The following is a 15,429-nucleotide window of genomic DNA, read 5'->3' as shown; positions in this document are numbered from 1 at the left end:
CCATTTTCTGTAAAGAAATATGGATATCTCAGCTAATTAATAATGGATTTAAATTTCATTTTAGAAAGAAATATTCACTTCTCAAAAAAGGAAAGTAGGGATGATAAAGCATGAAGTTCACAAATGACAAGTGACACGTTTTTTAGGAAAACTGGAAGCAAACATGACAGCTTTGTCGTACATTAATGAAGAAATTGTGTCATTCTAAACCTGCAGGAATACTCTACTTTCTTTGCCATCTCCCGCATGATGATGGGGTCCAATCAGGACGAGGATGCACTGGGGACGTTCCTGCAGTACATAGAAGACATGGGCATGAAGGCGTACGACGGACTCGTCATACAGAACGCCTCGGATATTGCTCGCGAGAACGACAGGATGAGAAATGAAACAAACCTGGCCTACCTGAAAGAGAAGAACGAAAAACGCCGCAAACAAGAAGATGTGATCAAACGGTAAGTGCAAAAGAAAAAGCAAACTGTGGTAATTGTAATCTAGCCTGTTGCGAAAAGGCCCTCAGCTTGTTTTCATTTAATGTAGAACTCTTATGTGTTCTGGAGTGTTCATCTTGTAGATGCTGTTGATTAGAACTCCAGTGGTCAGTTGCTGTTAGGGTGCCCTGTGGATAGGAGGTTTCTGTGTATGAGAAGATTATCACTAAAGAAGAGATATTGTACACTGATGGGACTGTTGTACTTCTTCACAAAGGCTCTCCGTGGACTAATCTATTAAGAAATAATCTCAAAGGCTGTTATATTTCCGAGGTCAGCCCAAAAAGAAATCCGCAGATTAAATGGCTGTCTTCACGAATAGTTGGATTTAATTTTCATTCTGTTGGCATTTATTGTATATCTTTATCAAGGGCTTCAGTTTGGGTTCATACTATGGGGCATATTAGCAAGAACCTCGTTAAAATTATCGCTGTTTTAGTGGCAGGAAACTGCCGCTAAAACAGCGATAGTGGGCTTGCAAATATACGTTATAGAACTCCAAAAGAAGCCCTGTTTAGATGTCCTGCACATCTAACCTGGGCTTCTATTGGAATTCTATAACGCATATTATCAAGCCCATTATCGCCATTTTAGCGGCAGTTTACTGTTGCTAAAACGCTAATAAATTTAACGAGGCTCTTGCTAATATGCCCCTCTATTTCTTGCTCTGTAGAAACGCGTTGCTTTCTCTTTATTTGGCAGTACAGATCGTCATCAAACGCTTTGTTCAAGGTGAAGATCTTTGATGACGTTTGGCTGAAAGAGGTCTTTGTAAAGGTGGTTCTGTTGTTAAACTGAGACATGTTGCTTCTTGATTTAAAGGTCATAGCTGTCTGAGCACTTGGATAATTGTTCTACACCCAGTTAGTGCACAGTTCAGATAGCCAGTAATGATCTTTCTTTCATTAACTGCTGGTACTAATGTTAAGGTTGGGTACATGAAAGCTGATTAATTGGAATACAAGATGTTAATTGTACAGTGACACCTCGTTGAGACGCAGAGCAACTTAAAAAACAAATTTAAAAAGTTTAATATAAAATTGTTTGGCATGGTATTGCCGAGAAGAACGCAGTTTAATTCAAGAAATGCTATTAATCGACTTTTCCTGGGAATACACGTGTTTTTGCATGCAGTTTGCTGGATGGCAGCACTTGGCATTAGTGGCCAGGCCCATTTGCAACAAGAGATCGAGTTCGGTGCATACAAAGTGTATAAGGGCCCATCCCTTTACCATAGTTGGGTAACCATAAAAGTGTCGCACATTCAAGAAGTAGTAAAGCCATGAACACTTATAGATATTCTCTGTTAAACAGATTAATTTATTTTTCGAGCCAGCACTTACGGGTAACAAAATATTTTATCATTTTAATTCACAATTCGACTGTCTTGGCCTAAGTTTCACCTCATAAGTACAACATTGATACCTAAATACAACAATTACCAACTAAATGATCACCAGTTTACATTTGAAAAGGGTCTGCTACTGCATGTCACCATGTGTTATATTTATCTAGTAACGTTTGATCTGACTGATCTTGAATTCTTTTTTTTTTAAACTGTAAATCAAGCACAAGATGGCAGGTTTTGCTCAAGTGTAGTAAACGCATAAATTAAGTAACCCTAAACTAACTCTAATCCTTATTAATTGAAAAAAATGGAATTAAGTTAAATGAATCCGACCTAAACCCTTAACATAATTTACTTCAAAACTACCCGTACTTACCGTGCTACTCTATTCAGTAATTATGATGCAGTGTCTCAGAAGAAGTGGTGCCTTATGCAAGTGGATTAGCATCAAAGTGGATGCACCCTATGTTGGGTTTAACAAGCACTGATTGTTTCTGCAAGTATCTTGGGCCTTTGTCCTAAAAAGCTTCATGTATTTTGGTTAGAACTTTGAACTTGATTTGAGTGTCTACTGGGAGCTGATGTAGCACTTTCACTATAGTTTTCTATAGTCATGTATTTACAAATGTGATCATATTCTGGCTAACTGGTTTCCAAACCTTCACAGTCGATGAATTTTTTGCGGGGCCCTTTGTGGTTGATGTTCTATGATTTCAAGCATCACATAATCATCATCTGTTCCCGACAGTCAATTTAATTTATTTGTTTCATCCAGGGCTAGTAAGAGCTCTTCTCATCTACAGTTTGTAGAGTAGGTCCAGTGCACCTTATCTACATGAATCCAGTTTGGTGTTCATACAGGGTTTTGAAATTCTGGAAGTTCTAGCAAAATCTTCATTACTAGAACCTTACTGGTAAAGTTAAGCTAGTTGAGGATCATCCATAGCTAGCCAAGGCCTATGTGACATCCACTGATTTCTTCAGAAGAGACATAACATTGGTGAAGAAAATGGGAGAACATATTCATTTATGTGAAATTTGTATTAAGAACAGGAATTAACTGCTTCAGGTACACTTCTCGACAGGGCTCTGCAAGTAGGTTAACCACTTTACATTCTAATGCATGTTTATTCATCCCTTCTTTTGAAATTGGGGAAATGCAGAGCATAAGGAGTGAAGTGCACAAGGAGTGTGTGATAGGCAAGTTTGAGTGAGTAAGGCAAAAGTTGCTTGAGAAAATCACACATTTTGCAAGTTGTGAACTCAAATAACATCAGGTTTTCACAATGTTGTTAGGTTGCAAAGAGCAAACTTTTCAGAGTGGCTGGATTTGTCCAAATCATGAAGTCAACATCACCGGATGCCCATGCCATATTGTCTGTAGGTGAGATTCATTTTTATGGCAGAGCAGTAAAGTAGGGGCAAACTGATATAAAATAACAGGCTAATTTTCCCTTGACACACTGATCGTACCTAAAGAAGAATTTTAGAAAAGACAAAATGCTTGACTTGGGAGAAGATGGTAATGTTAAATATTATGACTTGTAGAAGAAGTAGTACATGCTTAATTTTCCTCTGAAATTAGGAGATTTTCTATTATCATGCAACAACAACCTAACTCAGGCCCTTGTGTGTTTTTGTGGCTTCAGGGAAGACAATTAAGTTCTATGTATAATCTGGAAACTGCCCTTTCAATAATGGCCCTAGTACCATGTGTCTTCTTACCCATCAAGATCAAATGAACACTGACACTTATATCTATAGTATTTTAAAATGTGTAGTTTCGTTTTGTAAAGCTTTGTTGTGTGTGTTTTATATCATCTACATAATCTAATATTGAAAGGCAGATTGTTTCATGTACGGGAATTCAGTATATTAATGCATTTACAGCTGTCACAAAATCAATGGAAATTTAATGTAAATATGGTTGATATTTTATGTGAAGTCCAAAATGTTCAAAAACACTTACTACCACTACTACCACTACACAATAAAAATTTAAAACATGTATTCATGATTTAAACCTTTCAGAAAACATGGCAAAATTTCCTGAAATGGTGATTGCCTCTAAACATTTCCGGGATCACTCTGTATTCTGACCAGTTGTTCTTCTGCAACATAAGCAGACTACAGATGTGATGCAATCATTTTTCAATAAAGTACAATCCACAAATATTTTCTTTTTTTTGCTATGTTAGAATTTCTGGAGATAAACAATGCAAAATGAATGGTTGATACAAATGCAATACAACCTTGTTCTCGAGGCCATGTGTTTAAAACTCCACCACTGCCATGCCCATGACTGATCTATGGAGCTGTGGGCTGCTTCTATCCATCAGTCATCTCACAAAGGAACTGTGAGCTTTTCATTTAATAAAGGAACACACAGTGTATCGTGATATTCATGTTTTGTGCTATAATTGTAATGGTTTAATTTGAATATGATCTAGCCACTGGTGACTCGACCACACTGGCCACTGCTACAATAGATGCCACTAAAGCTTTCACTCAAGTCTGTTGTGTGTACTTATGGGAGGTTCTGGCAGTTTTGGGTTTCAGTCCCTGTTTTATTATGACCCTTTAGGGGCCTTACGTTAATTCATCAGCCCAAATTGTACTCAATTATGTTTTAATGGAGATCTTTTGAATCACAAAAAGCACAAGAAAGGGGTTCCTCCTTTCTCCCCTATTGTTTGATATTTATATTGAACCATTTGCACAGTTACATAGAAGAGACAAACAAGTAATCCCCTTTTCCTCACATTAATTTAAGAACAAGATTGAACTCTATGCTGACGACTTGATAATATATACATCTGACCCGGTCCAGACCTTTCCTAGGGTAGAAAAGTTAGCTGCAGAGTTTTCTGCATTGTTATACTATTCTGTGAACACTTCTGAGTCAGAAATCATGTGTGGGACTACTGCCTAATGGGAGGAGAGGTGAAAAGCGCGATCAAGTACTTGGGTGTCTCTATAGTCCACCCACTGGAGATGATCCCTGCACATAATCTGGGGAGGGTGGCAAAGGATATTTATCTGCTTCTGGCTAGGTGGAAGGTGTTGCCGTTGACAATCTATGGTCGGGTGAATCTGATTAAAATGTTAAATTATACCACTTTAATTGTTTCCCCCACATATTCCCTAAAATAAACTATACTTAAAATACAGGGAACATTAACAAGGTACACCTGGGCTACTGGTGGGGTTGAACTGTCCTGGAAAAAATTGAGGAGAAAGTTAATGAAATTGGGACTGGTGCTACCAGACCTAAATCTTTATTGTATGGCATTTCAATTCAAGAATTGCAGGATACTTCTTGGTACACTGGATAGTAAAACCCGGGTTAAGATCTTAGTAGAAATGATTAGAAGGGTGGGACCCAGAAGTTTCCTATATAAATTCAGGGCCCTGAAGTTTTTTAAAAAGGTATGTTTGAAAGTTTTAAAGGCTGCAATTGGCTTGTGGTGCAGAGTCAAGAAGACCCTGGGAATCAGTTACTACTCAGATTATTCACCAGTCTGGGACTCCCTGGGTACCCCCTTGTGCATGATGGATGGCCTGGGTGATCTCTTTAAGAATGCTGGGATAGCAACTTGGGAAGAATTGCTTACAGTTCAAGGGCCCTTGCTATGGGAGGTGCTCAAGGCAAGGACTGGGGGTTCCCTCTCTAGATTTAAATACCCGCAACAGCTCCCCTCATGGTTTGTAAGCACTAAGCAGGAGATTTGTGGAGACTGGGAAACAGAGTCACTCAAGCAAGAAACTAGTCCTATCAATAAAGAAGTATCGATATGGTTTTGGAAGTTTTGGATGCCAATGATAAAGCTCTGGAGGCTCCATATGTGGTTTGGGAGGGGTTGATTCAAGAGGCCAATCTCCCACATCTGTGGTCAGAATCTTTAGAATTATTGTACTCTACAGTTAAGCTGGCTAATTTCAAAAGGAATCATTTCTTTACCCTCAATAGAATTTATTGGACTCCCCAAAGGCTGGCTAAATTTGCTCAGAACCTGATCCCTAGATGTAGACGATGCAGCCACTCCAAAACAAAAGAGGAGCATATATTTGCCACCTGCCCCTTTATACAATGATACTGGGACATTTTGTGGAATCTTAACTCAGAGATTTTGGGAGTTAAAATTGAGTTGAACTTATTACTGGTGTTGCTGGGAGTAAGCACTGTTTGTTTCTGCCTTCTGGGGAGAACTCAGAGATGTTTGATATTTTATCTTGTGCTGTTGGCCAGTAGGGAGATATGTAAATGTTGGTTAGATCCGACAACTCCTTCCCCGAAAGATCAGCTCAAGGCAGTTCATCAGATCTGTGGGATGGATTTGGGGACTACCTCAGGAGGGGCGGAGGCTATTTGGGCTGATTTCCTGAGATGGAGTGGCAGTTGGTTAGTCACAGAAAGTGGACGTGTCCTATGATCCTATCTAAAACCAAAGCGGTACGGGTGTTTTAGCCCATTTTGGTGTGTTGGGGCCACAGCAAGTGCATCAGGTGTAAGAAAAGAATGGTCTTCCCACCTTACGTGAGATGGCAGTAGCTTTGGTGGTTTGAGGACAAACATTTAAAAAAAATGTTGCTGGAGATAGTCACACATTTTGCAAGTTGTGAACTTAAATAACATCAGGTCTTCACAATGTTGTTAGGTTGCACAGAGGAAGCTTTTCAGAGTGGCTGGATTGGCCAAATAATGAAGTCAACATCACATGATGCCCTGTCGGATTGTCTGTAGATGGGATTTACTTTCATGGTAGGGCAGGAACTGCGTTTTGAGGAAAGCAGGGGCATACTGATTTTAGAAAATAGGCTAATTATTCATTGACACACTGATCATGCCTAAAGAACCTTTCATTTTAGAATAGACTAAGGGCTTGAATTGGGATATGATGGTAATGTTAAATCTTATGAATTGTAGGAGAAGTAGTACATGCTTCACTTTACCCTGAAATTTGAAGATTTTCGATTACCATCCAACAACAACCTAACTCAGGCCCTTATGTGTTTTTGTGGCCACAGCGAAGAAAATTAAGTTCTATGTATAATCTGGAAAATGCACTTTCAATATAGCCCCAGTACCTTGTGTCTTCTTACCCATCAAGCTCAAACGAACACTGACACAGATCTATAGTATCTTAAAATGTGCTGTTTCATTTTGTAAAGCTTTGTTCTGTATGTTTTATATCATCTACATACGCTGATATGAAAGGCAGATTGTTTCATGTACGGGAATTCAGGATATTAGTGCATTTACAGCTGTCATAAAATCAATGGAAATTTAATGTAAATATAGTTGATATTTTATGTGAAGTCCAAAACGTTCAAAACACGTTATACCACTTCACAATAAAAATTTAAAACCTTTATTCGTGTTTTAAACTTTTCAGAAAACATAGCAAGTTTTTCTCAAATGGTGATTGCCTCTAAACATTTCAGGGATCACTCTGTATTCTGACCAGTTGTGCTTCTGCAACATAAGCAGACTACAGATGTGATACAGTCATTTTTCCACGAAGTACAATCCACCAATTATTTTCTCTTTTTGCAATATTAGAATTTATGAAGATAAACAATGCAAAATAAATGGTTGGTACAAAAATAATATAACCTTTTTCTTAAGGCCAGTTTACAATTTTACCTCTGTTATGCCCAGGATTGATCTACAGAGAAGTGGGTTGCTTCTTTCTATCAGTCATCTCACAAAGGAACTGTGAGCTTTTAGTTTAATAAAGGAACACACAGTGTATTGTGATAATCATTTTCTGCTATATTTTTAATGGTTTAATTTGAATATGTTTACACTAATGTAACTATTAGAAATGGGATCTCTAGTTGGCAGTGGTTTGCACCCTGTCCAAATAGGACCACAATCCTAGTCATGGTACGTGTAGTACACACTAGGTGTACCTGTGTTCATCCTTTGGTAATTTGGCTCAGAGCAGGCAGGCCAACCTAAAGAGGCAATGTGTAATGTGTTTGTGCACACACACACAGTAACACAGTGAAAACACCACAAAAGTATTCCACACCAGTTTGGAAAATAGCCAATATTTAGCTGAGTGAAACAAGACCAAAACAATACAAACCTGTTAGAAATGGGCTTTCCGGCTGGCTAAGGTTTGCGCCAAAGTCAGTCAGAAACCACCATTCCTAAGTCAGGGCAAGGAAGTTACCCGCCAAGATAACCTCTGCTCACCCCCTTGGTAGCTTGGCATGAGCAGTCAGGCTTATCTCAGAGGCGATGTGTAAAGCATTTGCGCACGCATCCAGCAACAACACCCAAGGCCCACCACAAAGGAAACTCCACACAAGGGTATATATAAAAAATTGTCTTTGTATTATACCACAAACATTAGATAAAAAACAGATACTTTACAAGGTGCCAGGGGCACGGGCAGAATTTACAGGGGATAGGTGTACAGGACAGGGCCACATGGACCACTGTCAGGAATCAGCACTTTTAGAACTCACTTAGAATATCACATACAATATAAAATCACTGTAGCATAAAATAACACATGTAGCACACAACCAGTAACCACTGGTAATAGGTAAGTACCACCTACGCAACCCTAACCACCTTAGGAAACTATTACGCAGGGAACCAGGACCTCACTAGCAACACCTGACTAGCAAGAACAACCACCTAAGTATCACAATACCTGTAGGGGTATAAGCATGAACATTACCCATGATGCATAAACATTCAGAGGTGTGGGGAAGGAAAACACATGATGCATCAAAACACATTCAGAGGTGCAGGAAACACAATTGCGCAAAACTCAAATAAGCCACCACCTGTGGCAGTCCCTAGGCCATCTGGCCTTGTTGGGGCTAGGACGCCCTGTGTCCCAATGTCAGGGGGGCCTAAACGTGGCAGCAGCCCACCAAGTGCTGGGCAGCTGTGAAGACAATGATGGGCCAACGCTGGAGCCTCGCAGGCTCTGGCCAAAGCAATGCCCCTGAGCCTCGCTGGGCTCTAAAGCAAAACACTCGTATCCCCCAAGAGCCTCATGGCTCTAAACAACCAGAATGGCACTCCAGATCGTTGGAGTCCCTCGTAGGGGACTCGAAATAAACAAATGGGCCCCGAGCCTCTCGGGCTCTAAATAACCAAACTGTGATCTTGAGCCTCTCGGGCTCTGAAGAAATGCCCTGGTCGTCTGAGCCGCCCTCTGCCAACCGGGGCCGCTCAAAGTGGCTCAACTCCATTGGAGTCCCTCTCGGGGGACTCTGAACACAAAGTGCCGCCTTGCTGGGGGAGCGGCCCGCTATTTACGGTGGGGGGGGGCGCTCAGAGGACACGCAAAACCCAACACGAGCCCTCACTCACCGGCTTCCTTGCAGTGGCGGCTTCCTTCTTGCTTGCGGCAGTCTCCTTGGAACCTCCAAGGCTCCCTCTCTCCAGCAGGCGGTCCGGGGCTCTCCCTCGTCCTCGGGAGCCCCGGTCAGGCGGGGTGGGCTCCTGTCTTCCTTCTTGCGGTCTCTATCGTCCCGTCCCCGGCCTGCCTGACTTCTGGTTCGGCCAGGCGGCGACGGGGACAATCTCGTGGTTGGCTCCCGATTAGGGAAAAAGGAATTCACAATGCCGGCAATGCCCCTGGCGGGGTCTGCACTCGTCAGGGGCCAACAAAGGGGGGCAGGCATACGGCAATCCGCGGCGTGGGTAGCCGCAAGAGTAGAATAAAAGCACTACCAAGCGCTTAGGCAGAGACAAGCGCTCCCAAGCGCTAGGGGAAAAGCGCTCCCAGGCGCTATGAGGACAAAATACAGCGCTCCCAGCGCTAGGACAAAATAAAGCGCTCTCAAGCGCTACGGGCCAATATAAAGCGCTCCCAAGCGCTAGGGGAAAGTTCAGGCAACCAAGTCCTTCAGGAAGGTGGTGGGCAAGGCTGGGCCAAGAGCCAGCTCACAGGGTCCTCCTAGGCAGGGAGGCAAGCCCCAGTGGCGGTCCTCCTGGCGCCCAGCAGCAGCCCCCCTCAGCAACAGGATCCAAGAAGAGAACAAATTGCAAGGGGACACACCCCCTTTTTATACCATACAATCCTTTGTCTCAGGGTGCAGGGTGGGGTAAAAACCAGTCGCAGCTGGTTTTGGAGTACCTTGTTTTCCTCAGCCACCCTTTCTATTCACTAGGCAGGCTAGGGTCATCAGTCGCACCACAGGGGGCGGAGCCAGCATTGTGTGGGGAAAGCCCAGTCCTATTCAGGACCCAGGTGCACCACTCCCTCACATCACACATGCTAATCTCAACACTCACCACCGGGCAGACACATCATGACTCATGGAGCCTGGCACCCCAGCCAATCCCACGCCAGCACATTCACTGCACAGACAGGCACACTTCTAGAAGTGGCACTTCCATACTAGAAACATGCATGCCGCATGCATCATTGCGCAGCATTCAATCACACGAGTCCGCACATACCAAACTCGGGCCTGCTCACCTCATGCATCATGAACTAACAGGGACACAGACATTCCCCATGCATTCCTATGGGAGGGCAGGCCAACCTCACTACACGCACGCACTTCACCCTGGGACCCAGGGAAAAAGTACGCCAAGCCAGAAATCATGAACGCCAGGTCGCCATCAAAAGCAAAAAGTTCAGGGGTGAACCAGCCAAAAAGGCCCGGGTCCAACAAAACCCCAACATACACAAGTCAAGTTATGAAGTTTTAAAGATTAAATTCAATTATAGTGCTTAGAAACACAATAGCTCTAGCTGCTGCTATAATGATGTGCTTGACGAAGTAGAATCTCAAAGTTTAAGGCCAACCGCGATGGAGCACTTGCCAGTTACAGAGTCGTAATGAGGTGTTGGGAAGGTGAGGTGTTGTTGAGGCTGGTGCTGCATTGGTTTCTTACTGTTGGTGCAGGTCTTTGGCATGTCAGTGCTTGGGATGGTGCTTTGCACAACGGAGGTGAGGCGTCACTGAAACAAGTGAGGCATAGGTTCCTGGAGGCAGTGAAGAGTAGTTCCACCTTTGATGCCCGGGACATTGCAAGGTACACGGGAGGTGATGCAGTGTTGGGAGCAAGGCGTTGGTTCCGTTGGCAGTGTGGGGTTGATAAAGCATTGAGGGTCAAGCCACGAGGCGTCGACTTTGTGGTATCAATATCACACCACAGGGCCAAAGGTGCTGTGGCACAGTCGGGCGTCAAGAACTTCGGTGATGTGGCGCTCGAGACTCATGCTGTGGCAGATCATTGGAGGCGGTGCTGAGGTGACAGGGCCTGCATTGCAAGTCGTGGTCATTGCGTGGAACGGGGACAGAGGCTCCCGTGCACACAGTGGCATGGTGTCGAAGAGCGGCGCTGGCTCCAAAGTCCGAACTGGATTTGACAGCATTTGGGGGAGTAGGCTCCTAGCAGAAAAGCCCGGATGCTGCAGGTGAAGTCTTTGATGACCCCGAGACTTCCAACAGGAGGCAAGCTTAACTCAAGCCCTTGAAGAACCTTAGAAAGCAGGATGCAGAGAGCACAGTCCAGTCCTCTCACTCCCAAAACAGAAGCAGCAGGCAGCAGGCCAACACAGCCAAGTAAGCAGCAAAGTGGAAGTACCTCCTGGCAGCACAACAGCTCTTCATCTTGGCAGAATGCCCTCAGTCCAGAAGTGCTCTGAGCGTATGGTGTTAAAGGTCCAATGTGTATACCCATTTTAGACTTTGAAGTAGGAAGACTTCAAACGAAGGTTTTTGTAGTGTAAGACACCCTGGCCTTCCTGGCCCTGATTCCAGACACATTACAGGGGGTAGGCAGTTCTTTGTGAGGGGACAGGCAAAGACCTATTCAGGTGCTAGTGTCAACTCCTCCCACCACTCTAGTTCAGGAAGACCCATCAGCCTGGTGATGGGCCATCACGATATGCAGGGCATACCTCAGCTCCCTTTGTGTGTTACTGTCTAAAGTGAATTCACAAAGCCTAACTGTCATTTAACCCAGACATTTATTCTCGGGACAGGTAGAGGCACAGAATCGTTAAGTAAGAAAATGCCAACTTTCTAAAAGTAAAAGACACATAATTGATGGACGGAATGCAGAACAAATCAAAACAATCACTTCCAGTCAGGAGATCTGGGTTAAGTCCATCATTCTTTTACTCATCATGCCACCAAGTTTAGACCTGGCCATATACAAATCAGTCTTGACCCTGTGCCTCATGGGAACAGTCCAGCCCAACCTGCTAAGCCAGGTCCTCTCTGGACCGGAGACAAGCGTTCTAGGACCGGTTTCGGTGTTTCATCCTTCATCAGCCTGGATAGCTTGATTCCAGTGGCACAGTGAGACTTCCTTATTTAGTTTTAGGGTGAAATCCCACGATTTTTACAAATTATGCCTCCATTAAATCGAAGCGCATCCTCATCAATCAAAGTCTGTGTTCATCTTGTTGAAGACAGACGTTGACTGATGAGGTACACAGATGAAGTATCAATGTGCATTCACTAAGAAAAATAATGACTAAGATTTGAATGACATTAGGGGCAGGCCTGCTAACTTAAGGATTTTGGCCTTGGCAGATACTATACATTGTATAAAATATTGCTTTTCAATTTTTTCTGATTCTCTTCTTTCACGTGAGCACCAACTCTTCACTTTTCTTTTCACCTCTTGGTGGAAACCCCCTCTTTTTTAAGAAAAGTGCATGTTTTGAATTGAACTATGGATAATGGCCTACAAATAAATTCATGTTTTTGTGGCATAACTTTACCAGTGGGTACTGTTTCATTTAACAAAGAATGTATTTTGTCCGTGTTCTTCTTGTTTTCTATTTCAGGATGTAATCGTTTATGAATAGAAACATTATCAACATTGATTCTAACATTTAATAATATTGTCTAGGACCTATTGTTTTCTGTTCCAATTGATACCCAGGTCCATTGACATTTTTCTGGGTCACCCCATTTATATTAATGACTAAGTATTTTATGAGCTGGTAAATAAAACGATTTAGGTGTATTGTTATATTTCCTCCTCCACGACTGAAAATAAACCTGAAAATTAGCATTAGAGTGTATAATTTATTCATGCACAGGAAAACTTTATATTCAGATGGCATATAGTGGATGCATATATGGTGACTGCTTATCGTAAAGCTTAACTCTATGGGTCGGGCTTGATGAGAAAATGTTTCTGACTGTGTAACACATTTCATAATCCAAAATGCCAGCGTGATTCAAACCATATGCTTTGTAATCAATGATTAATTGGAAAGTGATGCAAGACTGCTGAATCTATTATTAATGATACAGCTCTAATGGCAGTTATTTTGTAGGATGGAAAGAATGAAACTACAAAACAGATTTAGGTCCCAGTTTTAAACACAGAGGATGCTTCAGAGAACCTTTACACAGCTGCGTCCCATGCAGGTAAGTGTGAGGGGGCAGTGGGCCAGGGTGGGGTGGATTTCGACAGACGACGAGGGAAAATTCATTATTTATTTAATTTTCCCTCGTCTTCGTCTGTCAAATCCCTCCCCAACCCAGCCCCACCGACTTACCGCTCTTAAACGCGCGGGCCGCTCCTGCCTTTACATCACCTAAATTTCACAGTGGTGTGCAGAAACAACAATTTGTGGGAATCTAAATTGGTACAATTCTCCTCTTTTCTGCTGCACTTCTGTCTGAAATCTGCAACTATGATGCATTTTACTCATTTGTAAATAAAAAACAGTTGGAGTATGGACATTTCTCAGTGTTCTAAAGGCGTTGTGACACTATAAATGCAGTGAACACCCACAAACTCTTAGGCTTGCAGGTGCTCAGAATGTAGTTGTAAACAGTATCCCACCATGGAAAGGCATGCAAAACAATTATTGTGAAATGTTGGAGTCGGTCAGGAAGTCAAGTGAAGAAAACATATCCACAATTAATCTGCGTGTCGCAAAGAACTTTTCTGTGGTGAACCACAAAAGAATTTGTGTGTAAAATGCAAGTGTCCAAATAATTTACTCGTGCTGAATTTTCCGTATAGTGTACATTTATTTGTGGGAGGTTTGTGTCATGGATTTTCAGGATGGGATCATTTGCTAGTCCCCAAAATGTCAGCCATCTGTACCAAATGTCATGGTAATTTTATAGGAGTATTTTTCCAATTTTCATGCCCAGTGATTTGAAAATCAAGGTCTTCTTGCTTTGTGCACTATAGTGTATTTATCTATGTGTAATTGTGTATTTCATATGCTATTTTGCAAAGGTTTTTGAGCTCTGCAAACCACAAATACAACCACCTGGAGGCATGTGTAACACAGAGTGCTCAGTCTATTCGCACAGATGCTGGTTACTCTGCAGAACCCTATTCTTTAAACGCAGTTCAAAATATGGTTTCTGCAGCATATAAAAGTTTTTTAAAAGATTTTTACACAATGCTTAGAAACATGGAGACTACCATTCGATTGGAGTCTTCTGCAGACTTTGAAGTGCATTTGTTAATAACTGCTAGGGCTGTTGTCACCCGAACAACGTCTAGTGGTTTTATTTCAACATGTTTTAAAGATACTAAGTAGGCCAGTAGAACAGCCTGTTATGGCTAAGATTATTGAAACTTCCTGGGAGAGTGTGAATGGAAGAAAAGGCTGTAAAACTTCAGAAGATGAAAAATAATATTGACCAGTGGCGTAGTTAGGCCTTAGGCCGCTCGTGGCAGCCCCTGCGTTAGCCACCCAAGGCGGTCGAATCTAAGAGTGGGTGGTTGGTGGTGCTGGTGATTACTGAGGCCGCCGCCCCACGATGTCCACAAGTAAGAGCGGGGGCCGTCGCCCCCAAAACTTGTGTAACATGGGGCGGACCAACCTCCCCGCCCACTCCCCCTTGCTACGGCACTGATATTGATATGGTGAAAGCTCTGCTTATACAGAGTCAAGTGTGATGACTATAAGGTCTCTGTGAGCAAGTTCAGTGTTTAGAACATCTGATGAAGAATCAAGAAATAAATCGTAACTGTCTCCCTGCAGGGATAAGATGCGTATGAGCCCAGCTTCAAGCGGCAGTAACCACTCACTCAGATCTCTAATATATATATGTACTTGAGTGTAAGAGCATGGGCGCATTCAATTATTAAGACTTATTGGGTGCTCCATAATTTACAGCCTTGCTTACACAAATCCTCAAAAAACGTACTAGTGCTACAAACAAATCAATGATTTCAGTTTAAGGAACCTCTATCTGGATTTTGTATTTCCATTCTTTTGGGGGCACCAATCCTGACCTTTGCCATGGCTAAACTAAGCATCCCTCTTTTTTTGCTAAATTGACATTTCCAAAATGGAGCATCTGAGCATACATGCTACACTTCCTCGGAATATCAGCATGGCTCCTAGCATCACTTTGTCCAAATGTCTCTGATCTCCTCCTCTTCTAGATAGAAAGAAGGGCTACCCGCTGACGAAAGAGGCTGCACCACCTACTTTGCCTTGACTAGGGGCTTCTCAGAAGCCTTTCCATCCAGAGTCATTAGTACATAGGTCACTCCTGCTGGACTGTGCAACTCTAAACGTCTTTAGTACATAGGTCACTCCTGATTGCTACTCTAACATCTCCCTGTACATATCCTTTTCCACACATGCTTTAGCACCTTTATTT

The 15,429-nt window shown here is 42.6% G+C and overlaps 1 protein-coding gene across 1 annotated transcript in view; it reads left to right on the top strand.

Moving 5' to 3' along the window:
- Positions 1 to 244: 244 nt before the first annotated feature.
- NYAP2 (neuronal tyrosine-phosphorylated phosphoinositide-3-kinase adaptor 2) overlaps positions 245 to 15,429 on the top strand; it is a 672,454-nt gene continuing 657,269 nt past the window's right edge. The window contains exon 1 of the mRNA XM_078668043.1: positions 245 to 455. Within this exon, the coding sequence (XP_078524169.1) occupies positions 247 to 455 (209 nt within the window). The 5' untranslated portion in view covers positions 245 to 246. The remainder of the gene's footprint in view (positions 456 to 15,429) is intronic.

This window comes from Lissotriton helveticus, chromosome 11, assembly GCF_964261635.1.
Source record: "Lissotriton helveticus chromosome 11, aLisHel1.1, whole genome shotgun sequence".
In the NCBI taxonomy this organism is placed as follows: Eukaryota; Metazoa; Chordata; class Amphibia; order Caudata; family Salamandridae; genus Lissotriton; species Lissotriton helveticus.
Note: the sequence above shows the minus strand (reverse complement) of the source record. Positions and strands in the feature narration are given on the sequence as shown.